This window comes from Schistocerca cancellata, chromosome 6, assembly GCF_023864275.1.
Source record: "Schistocerca cancellata isolate TAMUIC-IGC-003103 chromosome 6, iqSchCanc2.1, whole genome shotgun sequence".
Lineage (NCBI taxonomy): Eukaryota > Metazoa > Arthropoda > Insecta > Orthoptera > Acrididae > Schistocerca > Schistocerca cancellata.
In genome coordinates, this window is record NC_064631.1 from 641,526,997 (window position 1) to 641,547,351 (window position 20,355).

General features: G+C 40.8%; 1 protein-coding gene across 3 annotated transcripts in view; it reads left to right on the forward strand.

The window, feature by feature from the left end:
- LOC126191525 (synaptic vesicle glycoprotein 2C-like) overlaps positions 1 to 20,355 on the forward strand; it is a 242,118-nt gene that overhangs the window by 81,867 nt on the left and 139,896 nt on the right. For all 3 annotated transcript variants that reach the window (XR_007538365.1, XR_007538364.1, XM_049932424.1), the window contains exons 4-5: positions 9,430 to 9,674; positions 19,784 to 19,962. Coding sequence is in view for 1 of the 3 variants with exons in the window: in XM_049932424.1 (XP_049788381.1) it covers positions 9,430 to 9,674; positions 19,784 to 19,962 (424 nt within the window). In the remaining 2 variants the exon portion in view is untranslated. The remainder of the gene's footprint in view (positions 1 to 9,429; positions 9,675 to 19,783; positions 19,963 to 20,355) is intronic.

Below are 20,355 nucleotides of genomic sequence, written 5' to 3' on the forward strand. Positions count from 1 at the left end.
AGCTTGCTTGGAGACTGCATTTTTCTCTTAAACCAAGATGTTTATTGATCTATCCATGTTACATAAGCTAGTTTTACACACAATTTGACATCAAAATCAGTGTTTTGAAGAACTTGTTATGCTTCAATGTTACTACATGTCTCTAAAGAGCATCACAGGTGTTGCCACAAAACTAACTGACTTATGGCTGCCACAACTGGCATCATCCAAACAACAATATAGAGTGACAAAATTTCTCAATTTTTGTGGGGCAGTCTGTTGGTAAAAATAATGGTAGTTTAATTTCCTGTTTGAGAATAAATTTCAGATTTAATTTAGTGACTGTTTCTTCACATTGTTTATTTAGTTAAAGATTTTAAGACAGGTAGGTAATAATAAGAGTTTGAACATTTGTAATTACTGATTTTTCATATTTCCTGTTAAAATGTAATTTTGATTTTGTTATGGATTTGTAAAATGTATGTTTTGTCTGATACTAGTAATGGGTGTTAAAAATAACAGTGAATATTGCGGGTTGTTTTGAACTTGATTCTCACATAAGCATGTGGAAACTAATTTTCAAAGTGTTTCTTCGTGTGGTCGAAACTATTGATATGTAAATAAAATTTATAACTACACAAGATCTAAATACATTCAAAAGTGTCCTTAGAAACAGTTATATAATTTGGCAATGGAAACAAGTTCAAAACTTTCTGGAATTTGAACACTTTTGTAAACTTTGCAAAAAGCTTCCATTAGACCCTGTTCTGTTACACAGTTTAATATAAAAACTTACCCAAAATACAGCTTAGCTCTTTTCATGAACACACACACAGACACACACACACACACACACACACACACACACACACACACACACACACAGAGCAATGCCAATGGGTACAGTAGCACAAAAAATTACGATGAACAACTTCAAATTACCTGCTTATCCACTCTAAAACTAAATTACACAAAAATGAGTTTTATTGTATGTAACAAGACAAGGAACATATATTAAAAAGACAGGTTGCACCTCTTAGGAAGGGGAGTGATCATTACAACTGATAAAAATATTATGTCTGTTGAGGTTGAAATTGAGTCTGATTGTGAATTTAAACAATGGAAAACCAGGATGGAATGTAACAGTATTATGAAAAGGATTGTTGCTACTCACTATATACTGGAGATGCTGAGTCTCAGATGGACACAACAAAAAGGCTGTTGGAAAGCAGTCTTTTGACCATCAAGGACTCTGTCAAAAATAGATAACATACACACACACACACACACACACACACACACACACACACACACACACACACACATTCATATTCATGCAAACACAACTCACACACACATGACCACAGTCTCTGGCAACTGAAGCCAGACTGCGAGCAACAGCACATGGTGGGAGAGACAACCTGGTGCTGGGGGTAAGAAGGAGTCCAGGTGGAGAGGGGGAGGGATAGCAGGGGAGGTGTGCAGGACAGTAAAGTGCTGTCTGTGGGAGTGTATAGGAATGAGGTGGAGAGTACATAGGGCAGCTAGGTGCAGTTGGGGTGGTCTGACAGGGACAAAGCAGGGGGGGGGGGGGGGAGGAGTAGTGGGAAAGGAGAGAAGTAAAAAGACTGAGGGTGCGTTGGTGGAATAGAGGCCTGTGGCTGATGGAGCGTTGGAATGGGAACAGGGAGGAACTAGATAGGTAAGAGCAATAAGTGAAGGTTGAGGCTAGTAGAGTTGTGTGAACTTAGGATGTATTGCAGGGACAGTTCCCTCCTGTGCAATTTGGAAAAGCTGGAATTGGTGGGAAGGAGTCAGATGGCACAGGCTGTGAAGCAGTCACTGAAATGAAGAACATCGTGTTGGGTGGCATGCTCAGTAATGGGGTGGTCCAGCTGTTTCTCGGCCACAGTTTGTCAGTGGCTATTCATGCAGACAGACAGCATGTTGGTTGTCATGCCCATGCAGATTTCAACACAGTGGTTGTGGCTTAGCTTGTTTTTGTACAAGGTTGGGTGGGGGGGGGGGGGGGATAATTATGTTCTGTGAAGGTCTCAGTGAAACACTCGGTGTATTTCAAGAGGGACTACTCACCACTACATATGTGATGGCCACGGGTGCTGGGCTGTATGGAAGAGCTTCTTGATATGCAATGGATGGGATCTGTTGAAGTGGAGATATTGCTGGTGATTGGTAGATTTGATATGGATGGAGGTACTGACGTAGCCGTCTTTTAGATGGAGGTCAACATTGAAGAAGTTGGTTTGTTGGGTTGAGCAGGACCAGGTGAAGCAAATGGGGAAGAACATGTTCAGGTTCTGGAGGATTGTAGATAGGGTGTTCTCACCCTCTATCCAGATCACGAAACCAAGCGAGATGGCATAGTGGTTAGCACACTGGAGTTGCATTTGGGAGGATGATGGTTTGATCCCACATCTGGCCATCCTGATTTAGGTTTTCCAAGATTTCCCTAAATTGCTCCAGGCAAATGCTGGGATGGTTCCTTTGAAAGGGCATGTCCAACTTCCTTCCCCATCATTCCCTAATCCAATGAGACTGATGACCTCACTTTCTGGTCTCTCCCCCAAACAACCCAACCCTGATCACAAAGATGTCATCAGTGAATCTAAAAAAGGTAAGGGGTTCAGGATTCTGGGTGTTTAGGAAGGATTCCTCTAGATGGCCCATGAATAGGTTGGCATAGGATGGTTCTGCACGCTTGTGTGTGTGTGTGTGTGTGTGTGTGTGTGTGTGTGTGTGTGTGTGTGTGTGTGTGTGTGTGCCCTAGCCTTAACCTGGATTTGTATGTTGGTAATGCCTTCCAAGCGGAAGTAAATGTGGATGAGGACATAGTTGGCCAAGGTGACTAGGAAGGAGGTTGTTGGTTTGGAATCCATTGGGCATTGGGAAAGGTAGTGTTCAATAGCAGTTAAGGCCATGGGCATTAGTGATGTAAGTGTAAAGGGAGGTGGCATCAATAGTGATGAGCAGGGCACCTTGTTGTAAAGGAACAGGAAATGTGGATAGTCAGTGGAGGAAATGGTTGGTATCTTTTATGTAGGAGGATAGGTTGTGGGTAATAGGCTGAAGGTCTTGGTCTACAAGAGCAGCGATTCTTTCAATGGTATCACAGTAACCAGCCACAATGGGGCATCCTGGGTTTATGGACTTTAGGGAGCATGTAGAAGGTATGAGTGCTGGGAGTGGTAGGGGTGAGCAGAGAGATGGACTGTGGGGAGAGATTCTGAGATGGGTCTAAGGATTTGATGAGTGACTGGAGCTCCTGCTGGATTTCAGGAGTGGGATCACTGTGGCATTGTTTGTAGGTCGATGAATCTGACAGCTGGCTGAGTCCTTCTGCCAGGTATTCCTTGTGGTTCAAAACAACTGTGGTGGAGCCTTTCTCAGCAGGTAGCAATATAAGGTCAGGATCAGTTTTTAAGTGGTGGGATGTTGAGAGATTTGAGGAATGATGGTGAGGCAAGGTTCAAGATTAAGAAATTCTGGAAAGTTAACTGAGGGTGATTTGGGGGTAGTGGTGGGTGGGTACAGTTAGATGGAGGAGTGAACTGAGTCAGGCAGGGTCTTTGGTCTTTGGCTGAGTCTGATTGATAAGCTTGCTGGCAAAGAAGTGTTTCCACTGTAGGGACCAGGAGAAAAAGAGAATAAGTTCTGCATGATTGAATTTTGGAGTGGGGAAAAAGGTGAGGGCTTTGGAAAGGACTGAAACTTCTATAGGGCTAAGGCTTTTGGAGGAAATATTCATGACTGTATTTGGGGCCTATTTAGGATCTGGATTCTGTGTGGTGGAGGTGGGTTAAATGAAGTAAGTCTGCGAGACAGGGTTTTTCAGTTATGAGGGGTTGTGGGGGAGATTTGGAGGTTGTAGTAGTGGTGGATAGTGGCATTCCAAGGTGGGAGTAGGAAGTGAACAGGGTGGAGGTTTTTTTTAGGTGGTGTTGTACATGCTTGTCTAGTTCCTGGAGTGGAAGAGTTTCAGTGTGTGTTATGGGATCCTGGATAGCCACCCATGGCCATCAAAGCTGTAATAACAAGTTCCCTCTCAAAATATTCCAAAGGTGTCACTAAGACCTTCACAGACTGTAGTTTCCCTCCCAACCTTCTACAAAAACGGATCTCCCATGCCTCATCTTTCCAGTCACCCCTCACCTCCCAAAGTCCCAGAATCTGGCCACAAAGAAGCATTCCCCTTGTGACTCAGTACCACTCAGGACTATAGCAAATGAATTACATTCTCCACCAGGGTATCAACTTTCTCTCATCATACCCTGAAATGAGAAATGTCCTACCCACTATTTTTCCCATGCCTCCCAAAGTGGTATTCTATCACCCATCAAACCTTCATAATATCCTCATTCATCCCTACACAACCCTTGCTCCCAACCCCTTGCCCCATGGCTCATATCCCTCCAATAGATTTAGATGCAAGACCTGTCCTATACATCCTCCCACCAGCACCTACTCCAGTCCAGCCACAAACATCACCTATCCCACCAATGGCAGGGCTATAAATGAAACCAGTAATATGATCTACAAGCTAAGCTGCAACCAGTCTGCTGTATTCTACGTGGGCATGACAATCAACAAGCTGTCTGTCAGCATGAGTGGCTAGTGACAAACTGTAGCCAAGAAACAGCTGGATCACCCGTTTGCTGAACACGCTGCCCTCCATGACGTTTTCCAATCCAATGACTGCTTCATAGCCTGTGCCATCTGGGTCCTTCCCACGTACATCAGCTTTTCTCAGCTGTGCACATGGGTACTCTCCCTGCAATCTATCATAAGTGCCCATAATCCTCCTGGCCTCAAACTCATCTAGTCATTGTCCTTACACATCTAAGTCCTACCTGTCCCCATTCTAACACTATATTCCATCAACGCACCCTTGGTCTTTTTACTTCCCTCCTTTTCTGCTAGCCCCTCACCCACTGTGTAATCTCCCTACTGCATCTAGCTGCCCAACGGTCTCTCCATCTTGTCCCTGTAGGCTCCCACAAGCAGCACTTTACTACCCTCCACCCCTACCACACTATCCCTCCCCCTCCCCTCCCCGCACCGGCATCCTCCTTACCCCCACCACCTTGTTGCATTTCCCATCATGCACTGCTGCTTGCTGTCTGGCTTCAGCTGCCAGAGACTGTGGTCATATGTGTTTGTAAGTTGCATTTGCATGAGAGAAAGAGAGAGAGAGAGAGAGAGAGAGAGAGAGAGAGAGAGAGAGAGAGTGAGAGAGTGTGTCTTCTATTTTCGACAAAGACCTTGTTGGTCGAAAGTTCATTTTCTGACAGTCTTTCTGTTGTGCTTATCTTTGACTCAGTACTTCTGCTATTTGGTGAGTAGCAGCTATTCTGTCATTATATTGTTGATTGTAAAATTATCTGGATACAAGTAACCAGCCTACCTGCACTCAAGTTAATCATCAAATGTTTTTACGTCACTTGAATCTCCCATAACAGTTGTAGAATCATTGAAAGGAACTTAACACTCAGTAGTATGGAAGCGCATCAATCAAGCAGTATTAGCCGGAGATGACTTTAACTTACCAGGTATGGAGTGGGATGCCTTTGGATTTATTGCAGGTTGACAGGCAGCCCTTGAAGTAGTTCTGAACACATTCTCTTGAGGCAGTTTGACAATCCACAACCGATGCAAATATTTTAGACCTTGTAGCTTGAAAAAAAGCCTGATGTTATTGAAAGTGTCAGTATTGAGACAGGGATTAGTAATTATGATGTCATCATAGTGATGATGGCTACTAGAATTAATAAATTCATCAAGAAGGCAAAGAGTGCTTTTATGTTGACAAAAAACAGAAAAGCAGCTGTTAAGACCCTACTTAGACAATGAATGGATGTTATTTAGTTCAAATATGACGGGTGTAGAGAAATTATGTGCAGAGTTTAAACTGATGGTAAACTGCTCTCTGGCGAAGTAAGTGTGGAGTAACAAATTCAGAAAATTTTGAGAAAACTCGATGCACAAAGTGTGTAGCAACTTCCACCATCATGTATAAGCGAAAGACCTTGCCAAGATTTGCAGAATATTCTGGTCCTATATAAAACTGCTAAGCGGGTAAAAGGCTTCTATTCAGTCACTCATTGGCCAGTCTGGTGTGGCAGTGGAAGACGACAAAAGGAAGGTTAAAGTTTTAAATCTCACATTTAAAAAAAAAACATTCATGCAGGAGGATCATACAGATCTACTGCCATCTGACCATTACACAGATTCCTGTATGGATCATATACAGTGTGTTCCATTTATCTGATGACCCCAACGGATGGGGTTGTGTTTGCTGGCCACCAGAGCTGCAGGGGCAGTCAAATAGGTCCTGCATCCCCTTGTTAATACCACATTATGTGCCTTTCCCTGCTGTGTTACTTGAACAGTGAAACAAACATCATCAGTATAACATTGAAGTCTGCAAAAGCAGCAATAGCAAGACCAAATTATTCCATTCTGCAATGGCTGTTTATTTACAATTCATATGTGCATATAGAGTTTACTCCTATTGTCTGGAGATTGTTTGAACAGAAACTTCCATGTGTTTGACTTTTGAGTCATGATGCAGTTCACAAATAAGTGAATAAATTTTATGAAATTGAAAGTGTTCATAACAAGAGGTGTAAATGACAGTGCACCGGGTGCAACTGGCCTTTGTCGACTGCTGTATTCCACTGTTACTACCACCCCTTGATGGAAGAATGGTACACATCTACTTCATCACTAGAATCCAGATGTCATTCAACTTCAAACCCTCCTCCTTCCTACTGAAATTTCTGGGGTGGTTTTCAATCTCTATGGCTTCTCTGTATAGCCTTTTGTGGTACCTGCTTGTGGCTGCCAGTACTTCAGTCCTTTAAAAATGAATGTGATGGTCTCCTGGCTCAAAGCATGTTCCACAACAGCTGATCAGTCAATCTCTACCACTTCTGCTGTTGTCCTTGTGCTCTTCTAGTTGTTTTTTGACCATTCTTTCTGTACTACCAACATACATCTCCCCACAACCACACGGAATCCTATAAATTCCCGGTTATTCCAGTGGTCAACGAGTACCCTTGTCCAATTTTAGGTTATGTTGTATCTTCCAAGTGGCTCTGTAGATTTTCAAGAAAGAAGAGGGTAGTTTAGGCCACACAGTTTACTGAAAACCCACTTACACACACCATTTTCTACACCAGGGTTTGAACCACAACTTGCAACAGAAGTGAGGCATCACAAAAACATTGACAGATAGAGCAAGGAACATCTGCGAACCAAAGCTGCTTGATGCAGAACTAAAACATCTCACCAATGCATTGCTCAACTATGGGTATTTGTTCACTGAGGTATAAAAGAGCATTAATACCACCACAGGTATCATCATGAAACACAAGCACCCGTGAAATCAGAAGTTTTCCTGCCTGTCATCAAGGACTTCACCAACCATGTAGGAAAATTTAAAAGAAATGGAAAATCATAGCAATCTACAAACCCCCTTGGATGATAGAAGATCACCTAAAGTTGGCTGAGGATGCTCTCCACCCAATGAAAAAAAGTAGGAATTTATAGGTTTCCATGTAGTTGTGAGAAGATGTACATTGGTAGTACAAAAAGAGTGGTCAAAGAATGACTAGAATAGCACAAGGGCAATTACGGAAGGGGGGAGACTGACAGACCAGCTGTTGTGGACATTCTTTGCAAACCAGGAGACCACCACATTCATTTTGGTAGGACTCAAGTACTGACAGCCACAAATTGATACCATGGAAGACTATGCATAGAGGCCATAGAGATTGTAAAACATCCCAGAAATTTCAACAGGAAGGATGAGGGTGTTACACTGAATCACATCTAGATTCCAGTGCTGAAGATGATGTTTACCAGTCTTCTGCCATGGAGCGATAGCAACAGTGGGTGACAGCAGTCAACAACAGCTAGTTGCACTCTGGTATTCAAAACGTGATGTCACACCACTTGCAGAAACATGGGTAAATGGAACTTTGCTGCAGTCATTAGCAAGCCAGGGTGTGGATCAGACACTCAAAGAAGCTATGGCCCCCTTGAAAATGTCCTCCATGGATGGGGATGAAACATTGGGTTTAAATGTGAAATCCATTTGACCACAGCATAATAGCCCAGAACATTTTAGTAATTGTGAGTCGTGCAACCTACACACAAGGTAGGTTTTGTAAATGGGTTTTCAAACAAGTTCATGATGGTGAAATGAATCATTACCTCATTTTCACATAAGGCTTGGTTCCATTTACATGGGTAAGTTAATCTCCAAAACTGGTTACATGAGAGGATCAGTAGACTTAGTCTGCTTCATGATGAACCCTTCCATGATCAGAAAAGTAGGAGTATGATGTGCAGCTAGAGGTGACAGAATAATAGGCCCTGTTTCTTTTTAATGACACAGCTAACAGTGAAAGATATGTGCAATACATTTTGCAACCATTTTTCAGAGAATTGAGTGAAAAAGAATAGAGCTTTGTTTCATAAAATTTTGGGTGTGCAGCCCCATAAATTTTAAATTTATGCAGCTGCACACCCTAAATTTTGTGGAACAATCGTTGTGCTGTGAAAATATGAAGATGCACAAGAGGGCTTTTTGTTTTTTCAAAAGAATGTGGCAACAGCTCAATGGTCAATGTTTCTTTGCACATATTTCATTATTTGTTCCATAACATGTAGGTGTATTTGTGAATCTCAAGTGATGTTTTTCTGGTTGGTGAGTTTTTCAAGAATGTATTTTGTTGTAATATATTGAAGCTGTCATACATCTGGAAATATAAGTTAAGTTGCTGAGCACTTTGACAATTTTGTGACTTTAATTGTTCTGGTTACATATTCTTAAAGAACTAATTTTAGGGAAATGTGCCTCATATTATTGTCTTATCATTCCATTTGTGTATGGGGTGTGAGAAGAAAGAAGAATGATTGCTTACAAGCCCTTGGGCATATTCTCTATTTTTTTAAAAATGCATTTAAGTAATTGGCACTATCTGATGAAATCGGCTCTTAAGAAAGAGCCTGTCAGTCCCCCAACATGTACATCTACATGGATACTCTGCAAATCACACTTAAGTGCCTGGCAGATGTACTGATATTTATAATGGTTTCTTATGTTTACACTTAAACCATTTTTTTTGTCTGCAGTGTAAGTTTTCAGTATGCTTAAATCATTCAGTCTCAGTAATAGGCATCTTCAGTGCTATGTAAGATTAAAAATTAGATGAGTCTGAAGAGTGATATTTTTCCATTTTTGTTTATAAATATTGTTTCAATTTTATTATATTTTTCAGTAAGTGGTATTTTTCTGAATATTGTAATACTTGACATAGCTCATACTCTTATGAGAATCCAATATCTTTTTCTGTTCAAGTGAGCATATTCTGCCATCATTTTAATGTATATTTGCACAATGAAAAATATATTTTTTTCTTGCAGTTGTTGCTTGGTTCATAATTCCAATGTCCTGGTCAGTAACAATTTTTGGTGACTACATCATGTATAATTCCTGGAGATTGTTTGTTACTGTGGGCTCCTTTGCAAGTTTTTTAGCATCATTTCTCATTTATTTGTGCCCTGAATCTCCAAAGTTCTTAATGACAAAAGGTTCCATGGATGAAGCAATGCAAGCTTTCAGAACCATGTACAGGTTCAACACAGGAAAGAAACCAGAAACATATCCAGTATGTATGCACTACTTACTGTTTGAAAAGTGATCCAATAATTCAGTAATACAAAATTACCTATGTGAATATACTTCCTAGTAATGTTATGACTACACTTTATGTTGAAAAGAACAATAAATGCTATGATACATAGTAATGGGAAGATAGCTTAAATGTGTTTTGAATAAATGATGCAAACCACACATACTTAAAGTGGCCTCATATAAACACAATAACAAAATGAAGAAAGAGATTCTTCAGGTGATTCTTTCATTCATATTTAATATCTTACGACAGATGCTGTACGTTTGGCATTAAATTTACATAAAAATAATAGTCCAAGTGAAAAACTAAGTATTTATAGTTTAGTATCAAACACATTACTTGCTGTGAAACACAGGTAGATAACACTTTTCAAAGCACTCTGAAAAATTGATAAGCATATTATTGTACAAATGGAGAATATAACATCAATGCAATTACAACAAATCATTTACATTTGTTTAATTGTTGTGTGTGATTTAGATGTGAAACGGTATACATCCTCATCACAAAAACACTGAGACTTCTCACATTAATAATGAACTATTTGTCATGGGGTATTAATATATGTCTGTGCCATGTTATAACCTTGATCTGTTCCTATCTGTGACCATTTTCAAAGTTTCATCAAAAAAGTTAACTTGGTGACAGTGAACAAGAGCAGTTTACTATAGACATGCTTTTGTCCCTGGCCATAAGAGAGGAAATCATGTAGTTCCTGCATGACCTCATGGAAAATGGCAGACAGAAATGTTTTGAGCAGAGGAAAGAATGAAGGCAGTTGTGTAGGACTCAAATGGGTCTGAAGTATATTTGGTAAATACACTGACTGGCAACATCATTCGTCATATTCTGGAGTCATTCTGCACATACATTGTCTACCTGTGGAAAGAAAACATCTGTGGTAAGTTGAACATACACCGATTTGATAGTTTTTGATGAAACTTTTTGCAGTGCAAAGACACAGTTTAGTGTCCAAAAACAGTTCTGTGCTAACATGCTATAACAAATTATTCCATAGTAATGTAAGCAGTTTAGTTTCTTTTGTGACAAGTGACCATTGTGATTGTTTGAAATACAGTGTGTTCAAAAGTTTTATTTTACTTTAAATACAAAACAATAAACAAGGCCAAATTAGCCATAGAATAACCGTAACAACATTAGTATAGATTGCTACTCACTACTCACCACATAGAGGGGAGCAGCAGAAGTTAGCAATTAAAAGTAGACTCTAGGATATTAATAATCTATCTGACATAGTCCATCATGATAAGAAGAACTTGCACACACACACACACACACAGGGTGAAGCAAAATTCGCGCAGTCGGTCTTCGAAGTGTGACTCCTCACATGCCAGCGATAAAAAAATATCTTTCACAAAATTTCATCTGGCGAGTACATCTGGCAAAAGAAGGATGTTAAAGAGTGGCAATCTAGCAACACTGTAACACATGTATAGTAACTATCTCTGTCAGCACATGTTAGTTGTGCTGTACAGTTGGTGCAGTGGGTAGAGTTTTGGGTTAGCATGCAGGAGGTCGATGGTTCGATCCTGAGTTGGGGCATATGTTTTTTATTTGGTAAATGCAGTCCAGGTGGTACGGTATCTTGCATCTTAATCATCAACAGTGATTGCAGCTTGTCCTCTAGAAAACATTTGCACTTACGTACTATGATTATAGACATGGAAGATTAGTCAGCTTTGAAAAAAGCCCTTTCCACATTGTGGGCATGAATTTCTTCGCACCACTTCATATACTAGATCCAGAACCTGTTTTCCTTGTACCCTACTCCAATGGTCCCATAGATAAGTACCTACTATTATTCTTGTCTTGCTCAAATCCGCTACATTTTGTTAGGGCCTTACTTTATCAGTGGGGCAAGCAATGTGCTTTGTGAATAATGTCCAGACTTGGTTACTATTGTATGTCTTATCACCATGGTCCCCTGATTATGTCTTTCAACATTAAGTCTGCTAACCACATGCTGTTTACTACATATCTCAATCCATTATTATTATTATTATTATTCTATCTATGGGATGGTGGAAACATCATGTCTACTACCATTAGGGAAACAGTGTAATTTGAGACCAAACATTTCACAATTAACTGCTTCAGGATGAATCGTGCACAACAATAACTGTCAGAGGACTGACGGCGTGTTTATACTGTATGTGCTGTCCACCAGATAGGGACTAGTTGTGAGCGGAATAATGTGCCCATGACAGACTCCAATGTACATGCATATACGTATTGAATTTTCTCATTATAAACCTCTAAACCAGTGTGGCAGAAGTATGGCATACACAAATGACGAATAAAACAATGGAAAATCCAGGATGGAATGTAACAATATTAGGAGAAGGAAAGTCGCTACTCAGCATGTAGCAGAGCCGCTGAGTTGCAGATAGGCACAACAAAAAGACTCACACAATTAAAGCTCTTAACCATTGGTCTTCGACAGCAATGGCTACACACACACACACACACACACACACACACACACACACACAGGCACACACACGCAAACACAATTCACACGCATGACTGCAGTCTCAGACCACTGAAACCACTCTGCAAGCAGCAGCACCAGTGCATGATGGGAGTGGGGACTGGATGGGGATAAGCAGCAGGCTGGGGAAGGGAGGGGGAGGGATAGTATGGGTGGGGGTGGCAGACAGTGAAGTGCTGCAGTTTAACAGAGGGCAAGGAAGAGGTGGGGAGAGGGGGGGGGGAGGAGTAGCAAAAAAGGAGAGTCATAAAAAGACTGGGTGTGGTGGTGGAATGACGTCCTGGAATTCTAAACAATTCCTGGGTTTTTCCCAGTATTCTCCTGGATGAAAAAATTCCCGGGTTTTTCCCAGATCTCCCGGTTGTCCCAGGTCATATACACCCTGCGCATTCTATGTCGGCATGACAACCAAACAAGCTGTCTGTCCACACAAGTGGCCACAGACAAACTGTGACCAAGAAACAAGTAGACCACCCTGTTGCTGAACACGCTGCCAAACATTATATCCTTCATTTCAATGACTGCTTCACAGCCTGAGCCAGATGGATCCTTCCCACCAACACCAGATTTTCTGAATTGTGCAGGTGGGAACTTTCACTGCAATACACACTACACTCCCGTAACCCTCCTGGCCTCAGCCTTCATTAGTTACTGTGCTCACCCGTCCAGCCCCTTCCCTGTTCCCATTCCAGCACTACACAGCCATCATTCCACCACCACACCAAGTCTTTATTTCTCTCCTTTTCCACAACCTCTCCCCCCCCTTGCCACCGCCGCTCCCTTGCCCTCTGTCTAACCTGCAGCACTTCACTGTCTGCCACCCCCACCATACTATTCCTCCCCCTCCTCACCCTAGCCTCCTCCTTACCCCCACCCAGTTGCCACTCCCATCATGCAGTGATGCTGCTGCTCACAGTGTGGTTTCAGTGGCCTGAGACCGCAGTAATATGTGTGAGTTGTGTTTGCATGAGTGTGTGTGCGCACACGCACACATGCACGCACACGTATGTGTGTCTATCGTTGACGAAGGCCAATGGCCAAAAGCTTTAATTGCGTGAGTCTTTTTGTTGTGCCTATCTGCAAGTCAGCATCTCCACTATATGGTTCTCATAATATTGTTACAAACGATGAAAATGTGGTTATGCTTCTGGTCCTTGGTGCACCTGATAACAGGGCTGGTGTTGCCACTTGTGAATATGTTGCTAGATATCCTCATCAACGCCATCCAGATAAAAATGTGTTTCGTAATCTGGAGCTGTGCCTTTGGGAATCAGGTTCTCTCCTTCCATCATCTTGTGGCAGAGGTCATCCATAGACTCACCGTATTCCATCTACTGAGTAAGATATTCTTGAGGTCATACACGAAGAACCTCAAAAAAGTACACGTGGCATAACAAGGCAGCTGCGTGTCTCACAATGCATGGTCGTTAATGTGCTGCAAAAGCATGGGCTGCACCCCTATCATTATGTTTTCATGCAACAGCAGCATCCTGCAGATCGCCATCACCAGATGCAATTCTGTGAATGGTTCCAACAACAACAGGAAGCCAATGATGACTTTGTGAACACCATAATGTGGTCAAATGAAGCAGCATTCACCCATGAGGGTGTCTTCAATATGCACAATGCCCACCACTGGTGTGAGTTTAACCTGCATGTCACTCGCGACTGTGGATATTAAGTTCACTTTGGTATCAATGTATGGGTTCAGAATATTGGGTGACAGGTGTTTGGGACCCTCCATGTTGCCTGCCCAGTTGACTGCACAAAGGTATCATGCAGTCCTTTCAGACTATCTGCCTGATGCGCTGGAAGATATTTCAATACATGCTCAGTAGAGGATATGATTCCAACATGATAGTGCACCTCCACACTCTGGAATTACTGTGTGACAGTATTTGGATAGAACATTTCCAGGGAAATGGCTCGGATGTGGAGGTCCAGCTGTATGGCCACCGTATTCACCTGACCTAAATCCCCCGGATTTCTTCTTGTGGGGACACCTGAAGGAGCACTTGTACTCTACTCTGCCGATGAGTGTGGAAGAATGGATAGCTCCTGTTCCTGCCACTCTCATTACTGTGGATGCAGATTTGCTGCAAAGGATCCAGAGCTGTATGATCTGGCAGGTTGCACAATGTTTGGACATTGCACGGAGGTCGCTTTGAGAATCTGTTGCACTGAGGACAATGTATTCTGTTGTGAAGGTCATGCAGCCATTGCACGGAGGTTATTATTGTCGAAGGTTGCTAATGTGCAACATCTGAGTGTGTAGTATGAATAACAAGTAGATGATGTTTATTGTACTGTGCTATCATCCTTAACATCTCGAAATTGATAATGATTTTGTAGTTATTCTGTCGTATGTCATGTCATTTGTTTCAACTGTCTGTTTCTTATTTGTCTAACCATGAGTTTTTATGTGCGGCATTACAAAATGTTGTAAATTTGGGATACATGTGACCCAAAAAACAGTGTATATTATGGTATGAAATGTCAGAATGTAATTAGCAAATAAAAAGACTGTGCCCCAAACCAGGATTGAACCCTCGACCTCATGCATGCTAACCCAAAACTCTATCCACTGCACCAACTGTGCAGCATGACTAGTACGTGCTGACAGAGGTAGTTACCATACATACGGTTACAGTGTTGCCAGACTGCCAATCTTTAACATCTTTTTTCTGCTGGATGTACTCGCCGGACGACATTTTTGTGAGAGATGTGTTTTTAATGCTGGCATGTGAGGAGTCATGCTGTGAAGCCCAATGCATGAATTTTGCTTCACCTTGTATATATACATGACAAAGAAAACAATCAATTTTTGAGATAATAATTTGATTGGATAGATAAAAAATCTACTCACCAAAGGGCAGCAAAACACACACACAAATGAAGGTTGTAATTAGGCAAGCTTTTGGAGTGAGTGGCTCCTTCTTCAAGCAGAAGGGTTGAAGGGGAAGCAAGAGGGGTGAAGGAAAAGGACTGGAGAGGTCTAGGAAAATGGGTAGATTTTGGGAAAGTCACCCAGAACTGCAGGCCAGGGGAGACTTTCTGTACAGGATGAGAAGGAAGATTTCTTCCCTTCTCATCCCACGTGGTAACTCTCCACTGTCCCACAGTTCTGGGTGTATATACATGAGATCTGTTCAATAAATTCTGGAACTTTGTCCATAAAATATTTTTAGATTTACCTTTTAATTATTGTGCATGGTCTCCTTTGAATTACTCTCCTCTACAATTAATACACAGCTCCCAATGCCGTTTCCACTTCCAGAAGCAATCTTGGTATCCTCCTTACTAGATTGCGTGAAGTGCCATCTGCAAATCTTATTTCATCTCATCTATGGTCAAAGCTTCATCTTCTCAATGGGGTTTTCAACTTTGGAAATTAAAAAAAAAAAAGTCTGCAGGGCCCAGATCTGATGAGTACGGAGGATGAGGCAGCACAGTGAGTTTGTTTTTTGTGCAATAGTCATGCACCAACAGGGAACGAATGTTTAGGTGCCTTATCATGATGCAAAAGAAATGAATTGTCTTACCACATTTCAGGCTGTTTCCTCCTCACTTTTACTCACAGGCGTCGCAATAAATCCTGATAGTACAATCGATTAACAGTTTGTCCCTGTGGCATGAATTCATGATGAACTAACCCTTCAAAGTCAAAGAAAACTATCAGCATGGCCTTGACATTTGTACTGACCTGACAAGATTTGTTTGGTCTTTGAGAACCTTTCCTGACCCATTGTGAAGATCGAATCTTGGTCTCAACTTCATAACTGCACACCCAAGTCTCATCACCAGTTATGATTGTCTTAAGGAACATCTTTTTCTCATTTGCACAATCCAAAAACTCTTCACAGACTGCGAGGTGAAGGTCTTTCTGGTTTTGACTCATGGGTCAATCCATACCAAGTGGTCCAAGAAAAAAATTATTGGTTGGTTGACCATCTCAGAAAATTTTTATATTTGCTGTATGAATTCCCCAATGTTTAGTAGCCACAAAAATATTTAAAAAAAAAATTTATTGTTAATTATTTTGAAATGGCGGCCATATTTGTTCCAGACTGCATGCATTTCTCCGTATTTGCAAGCATCTACATTTTTTACAATTATTCAGTAGTGGATTGTCCTAAGCCTTTCAGATAAAATGCATTTAGTTCAACATACTCTGGGCTACAAATTAACATCATTATCACTTAGCTGAATGTATTCTTTAATATATTTTTAATAGTTCAAAGTTATCAGCCACAAATTAAAAAAACTCAATTTTTTAACAGTAGTTTTCCAAAGACAGATTAATTTCTCAGCTTTAATATTTTTTCTGCTATTACACTGTATAGTATAGTTACTTTTTATAGAGTATCAATAGTGAGAAGCTTACACTTAAAGAATAAACTATTTTAAAGATGGATTTTTTTAAAATTTTTCCATATTGTGGCCTGCAATATCTTTGTTGGGGGACCAGATAAAAATTTTACTGTTAATAGAGCTTTGTGATATCAAACTTCAGTATAAATTTCAACTTTGAGATTCAATTGGAAGTTACGGAAAAAAATTACTAACACGAGTCAAAAATATGTTTTTTAACATCTGCAATATCTAGGCTTATGGAATAAAATATATCAGTTACGGTACATAATTTAATCATATCTATGATTACTTACCTTTTTATTGACAATAAGCCTGCTAATTACATAATATTGTTCTTTTATTATTTGTTTTTAGTACATCACTCATTGAACATTTGAGAAGTTTGTTCACTCAGTTTGGTTGTTACATTATAATTTCGCCCAGTCACAGTTGTAAAATTCCATGGGAGACAGCTTCCTTAGTACATTTTTAAGTGGCATCCAAACTTGATCCTTCTCAATTTTTTTAAAAAATATGTCCTTGGTCCTGGAGGGTGATAAAATACAACATGTACATCTTGGTTTTGACAGTCAATATTATCAAATTCGCCAATCCACCACTGTTCATCGTAAACACAAGCCACTATGTCTTTATTTTGAAGAACCAGTTGTACAAGTTTTCCACACTGATGAAGTGCAAATTTTAATGCAGACATGCTGCTCCTCTAACTCTGCCATCTCAAAATTTGCAAACTGCAATGCAATATTCTACTCAATACAGCACTGAACAATAACTAAGCTGCTAGGTGCAATGCTAGGAAAGCTGAGCTGGGCTGGGAAAGGGGGGGGGGGGGGGGTCAGAGAAAGGGTAAGGGCTATGCACATGGGCTGGGGAGGACATAAATGTATGGAGCTGAAGGGGATTGGGGGAGGGGATAGAGGGACATAGGGGACAAGGACTAGTGAACATTAGAGTCAAGGTTACTGGAACAAAGGGTATGTTTCTACCTGAGCAATTCAAAAAAGCTGTTGGTGGTTGGAAGAATTCAGAGGGCGTGGACTGTGAAGCCATTATTGAAGTCAAGCACACCATGCTGTGCAGCATACCTGACAACTGGGCAGTCCAACAGTCTGTTGGCCACAGTTTGGCAGTAATCATTCATGTGGATAGACAGCTTATTAGTGGTCAAGCCCACATAGAATGCCACACATTGCTTGCATTTGGTAGACTTTGTAGATTACATGGCTACTTTTCCAGGTGACCCTTCCTTTGATGGTGTAGGAAACGCTTGTGGCTGAACTGAGGTAAGTGGTAGTGGGAGGATTTATGAGACAGGTCTCGAAGTTAGGTCTTTTCAATGAATATGAGTTAAGAGCCACGGGGTTGGAAGCAGGAGTGGAACAGGGATGGACAGGGGTATTCTGTAGTTCAGGTGTGTGGTGGAATACCACCGAGGAATCGGTGGAGAGGATAGAAAGAAGGATATTTTCCATTTCAGACCATGGTGAGAGATAGCTGAAACCCTTTTGGAGAATGTGATTCAGTTGCTCCAGTCCTGGGTGTACTGAGTCATGGGTGAGAGGGGGGCTGATAAGTGGGTATGTGAGGGTTGACAGGTGACTGAAGAGACAAGACATGGGAGATCTGTTTTCTAGATAAGATGGGGAGGTAATTTAGGTCAGGGAAGGCCTCAGTGAGACCCTTCACCTATTTGGAGAAGTACTGCTCATCACTGTAGATGTGATGAACATGGATGGCTAGGCTGTATAGAAAGAACTTCTTGGTGTGGGGTGGGTGTCAACTGCCAAAATGGAGCTGTTATTGGTGGTTGGTAGGTTTGGTGTAGATGAGGTGTTGATAGAGCCATCCTTAAGGTGGAGGTCAATCTCAAGAAAGGAGGCATGTTGGGCTGAGGGGGACCAGATGATGTGAATGGGGAAGAAGATATTGAGGCTTTTGCGGAATATGGATAGGATGTACTCACCCTTGGTACATATCTTGAAGGTGTCATCAGTGAATCTAAACCAGGTGAGGGATTTGGGATTCAGGGTGGCTAGGAAGGATTCCTCTGGATGACCTGTGAGTAGGATGGCATAGGAAGATGCCATATGTGTAAACATTACTGCACTGTGGATTTGTTTGTAGTTGATGCTCTGAAGGAAAAGTAAATGTGGGTGAGGTTCTAGTTGCTCATGGTGACAAGGGAGGAGGTTGTAGGTTTGGAGTGAGTCAGGCATTGGAAAAGTTAGTTTTCAGTGGCAGCCCAGATATAGGCAATGGGGGTGTTGATGAGGAGGGAGCTGGGATCATGAAGGTCAAATGGGAGCCAGATGATAAAGGGAGAGTCAGTAGAGGACATTATTTGTGTCTTTTATGTCCAAAAGAATAGACACTTTTTTGATCCAGCAGCCACTATGAATTAATATGCAAAAGAATTACAAACATTGGCTGTGAATGGGCATAGATTTAAGTCAAAGAGGACAGTTGAAAATTGGTGCTGGATTAGGATTTGAACCCAGGCCTCCTGTATTCACTAAAAAGATATCACTTCTCTTAGGATTTATCAAAATGTTTTACTTCTTACTGTAGATTATTGCAGGTGTGAGCATAGAACATGTAATTAACATACCTATAAAGTGAAAACATAAGGGCTTAAAACAGGTTTGAGATCTCATAGCTCTTTCATCTTCTGTGCTTCATATACTTTCTAGGGTTGTCTTGCATTATTGCAAACTGCATTTTTGTCATTTTTTTCTTTAGCTTACTTTGCTAAACCATTCATTTCATTTCATTTTCTTCATTTTAAATCCTAAGCAAAGAATCTGTCTCTCTGTGTGCAATAACAGTGCAGGATATGTAAGTTATATAAAGCTGAGTGTTCTAATACAAGATTTTATCATCTTTTTTCTTCATATTTCATTGCAGAAGTCTATTAATAGTTAAATCATTTAAAAACTATACTTGTGACATCATTTGTAACAAACAGTACTTTCTGTGTCTACCTACCTAAAGGCCTTCTTCTGAATTAGACAACATACACACACAAACATGTTCAGGCAAACGCAATTCACAGACACTTGACCACTATATCTGGCTGCTTTGATTTTTGGCAATATGCCTTGAAATGCAGTTTCCTTGCTGACTCTATTTTAGTTTTTTGTATGGATACCCTATTGCACATAAGTATAACTTTCTAGTTTCAAAAATTATGTTTCAGGTTAAACAGCTGAAAGAAGAAGTGAAAACAGAAACTGAATTGTCATCTAGTGTTGACAGCAGGAAAACAAACTGCTCATTAGTAAAAGTTGCCATGCATGAATCAAAGAGACTGCTGCTGAAACCATTTCGAAGTAGGGCAGTGATGATTATGATAATCCAGTTCTCCACATTGCTTTGGTAAGTTAGAAACAGTCTTTTAGACAGATTAAGTAAACTGACTTCAGTCTGAATCTGCACAGTCATGTTAGAATTAACATCTTCAGGAATATTTTATGTTTGCTAAGTACATTCATTTTGGTGATATTTCCAATAAGCTGTATGTCTGCAAAGCATTACCTCTATGCTAAATTGAAACATCAAATGAAGAATAATGTTGAGCTAATGTTGTTGTAGGAACACTACTGTCTTCATACAAAAATGTATGTGAATTATTGGTGTGATACCTTTCACTTTATTGTACACAGCCAACAATCATCATCTGAGCACATTAGGGGGAAAAAAACAAGAACAGGACTCTCAAAGAGCACCTGAAGATTAAGAAACATTGCACTCCTTACATATTGATTAGCC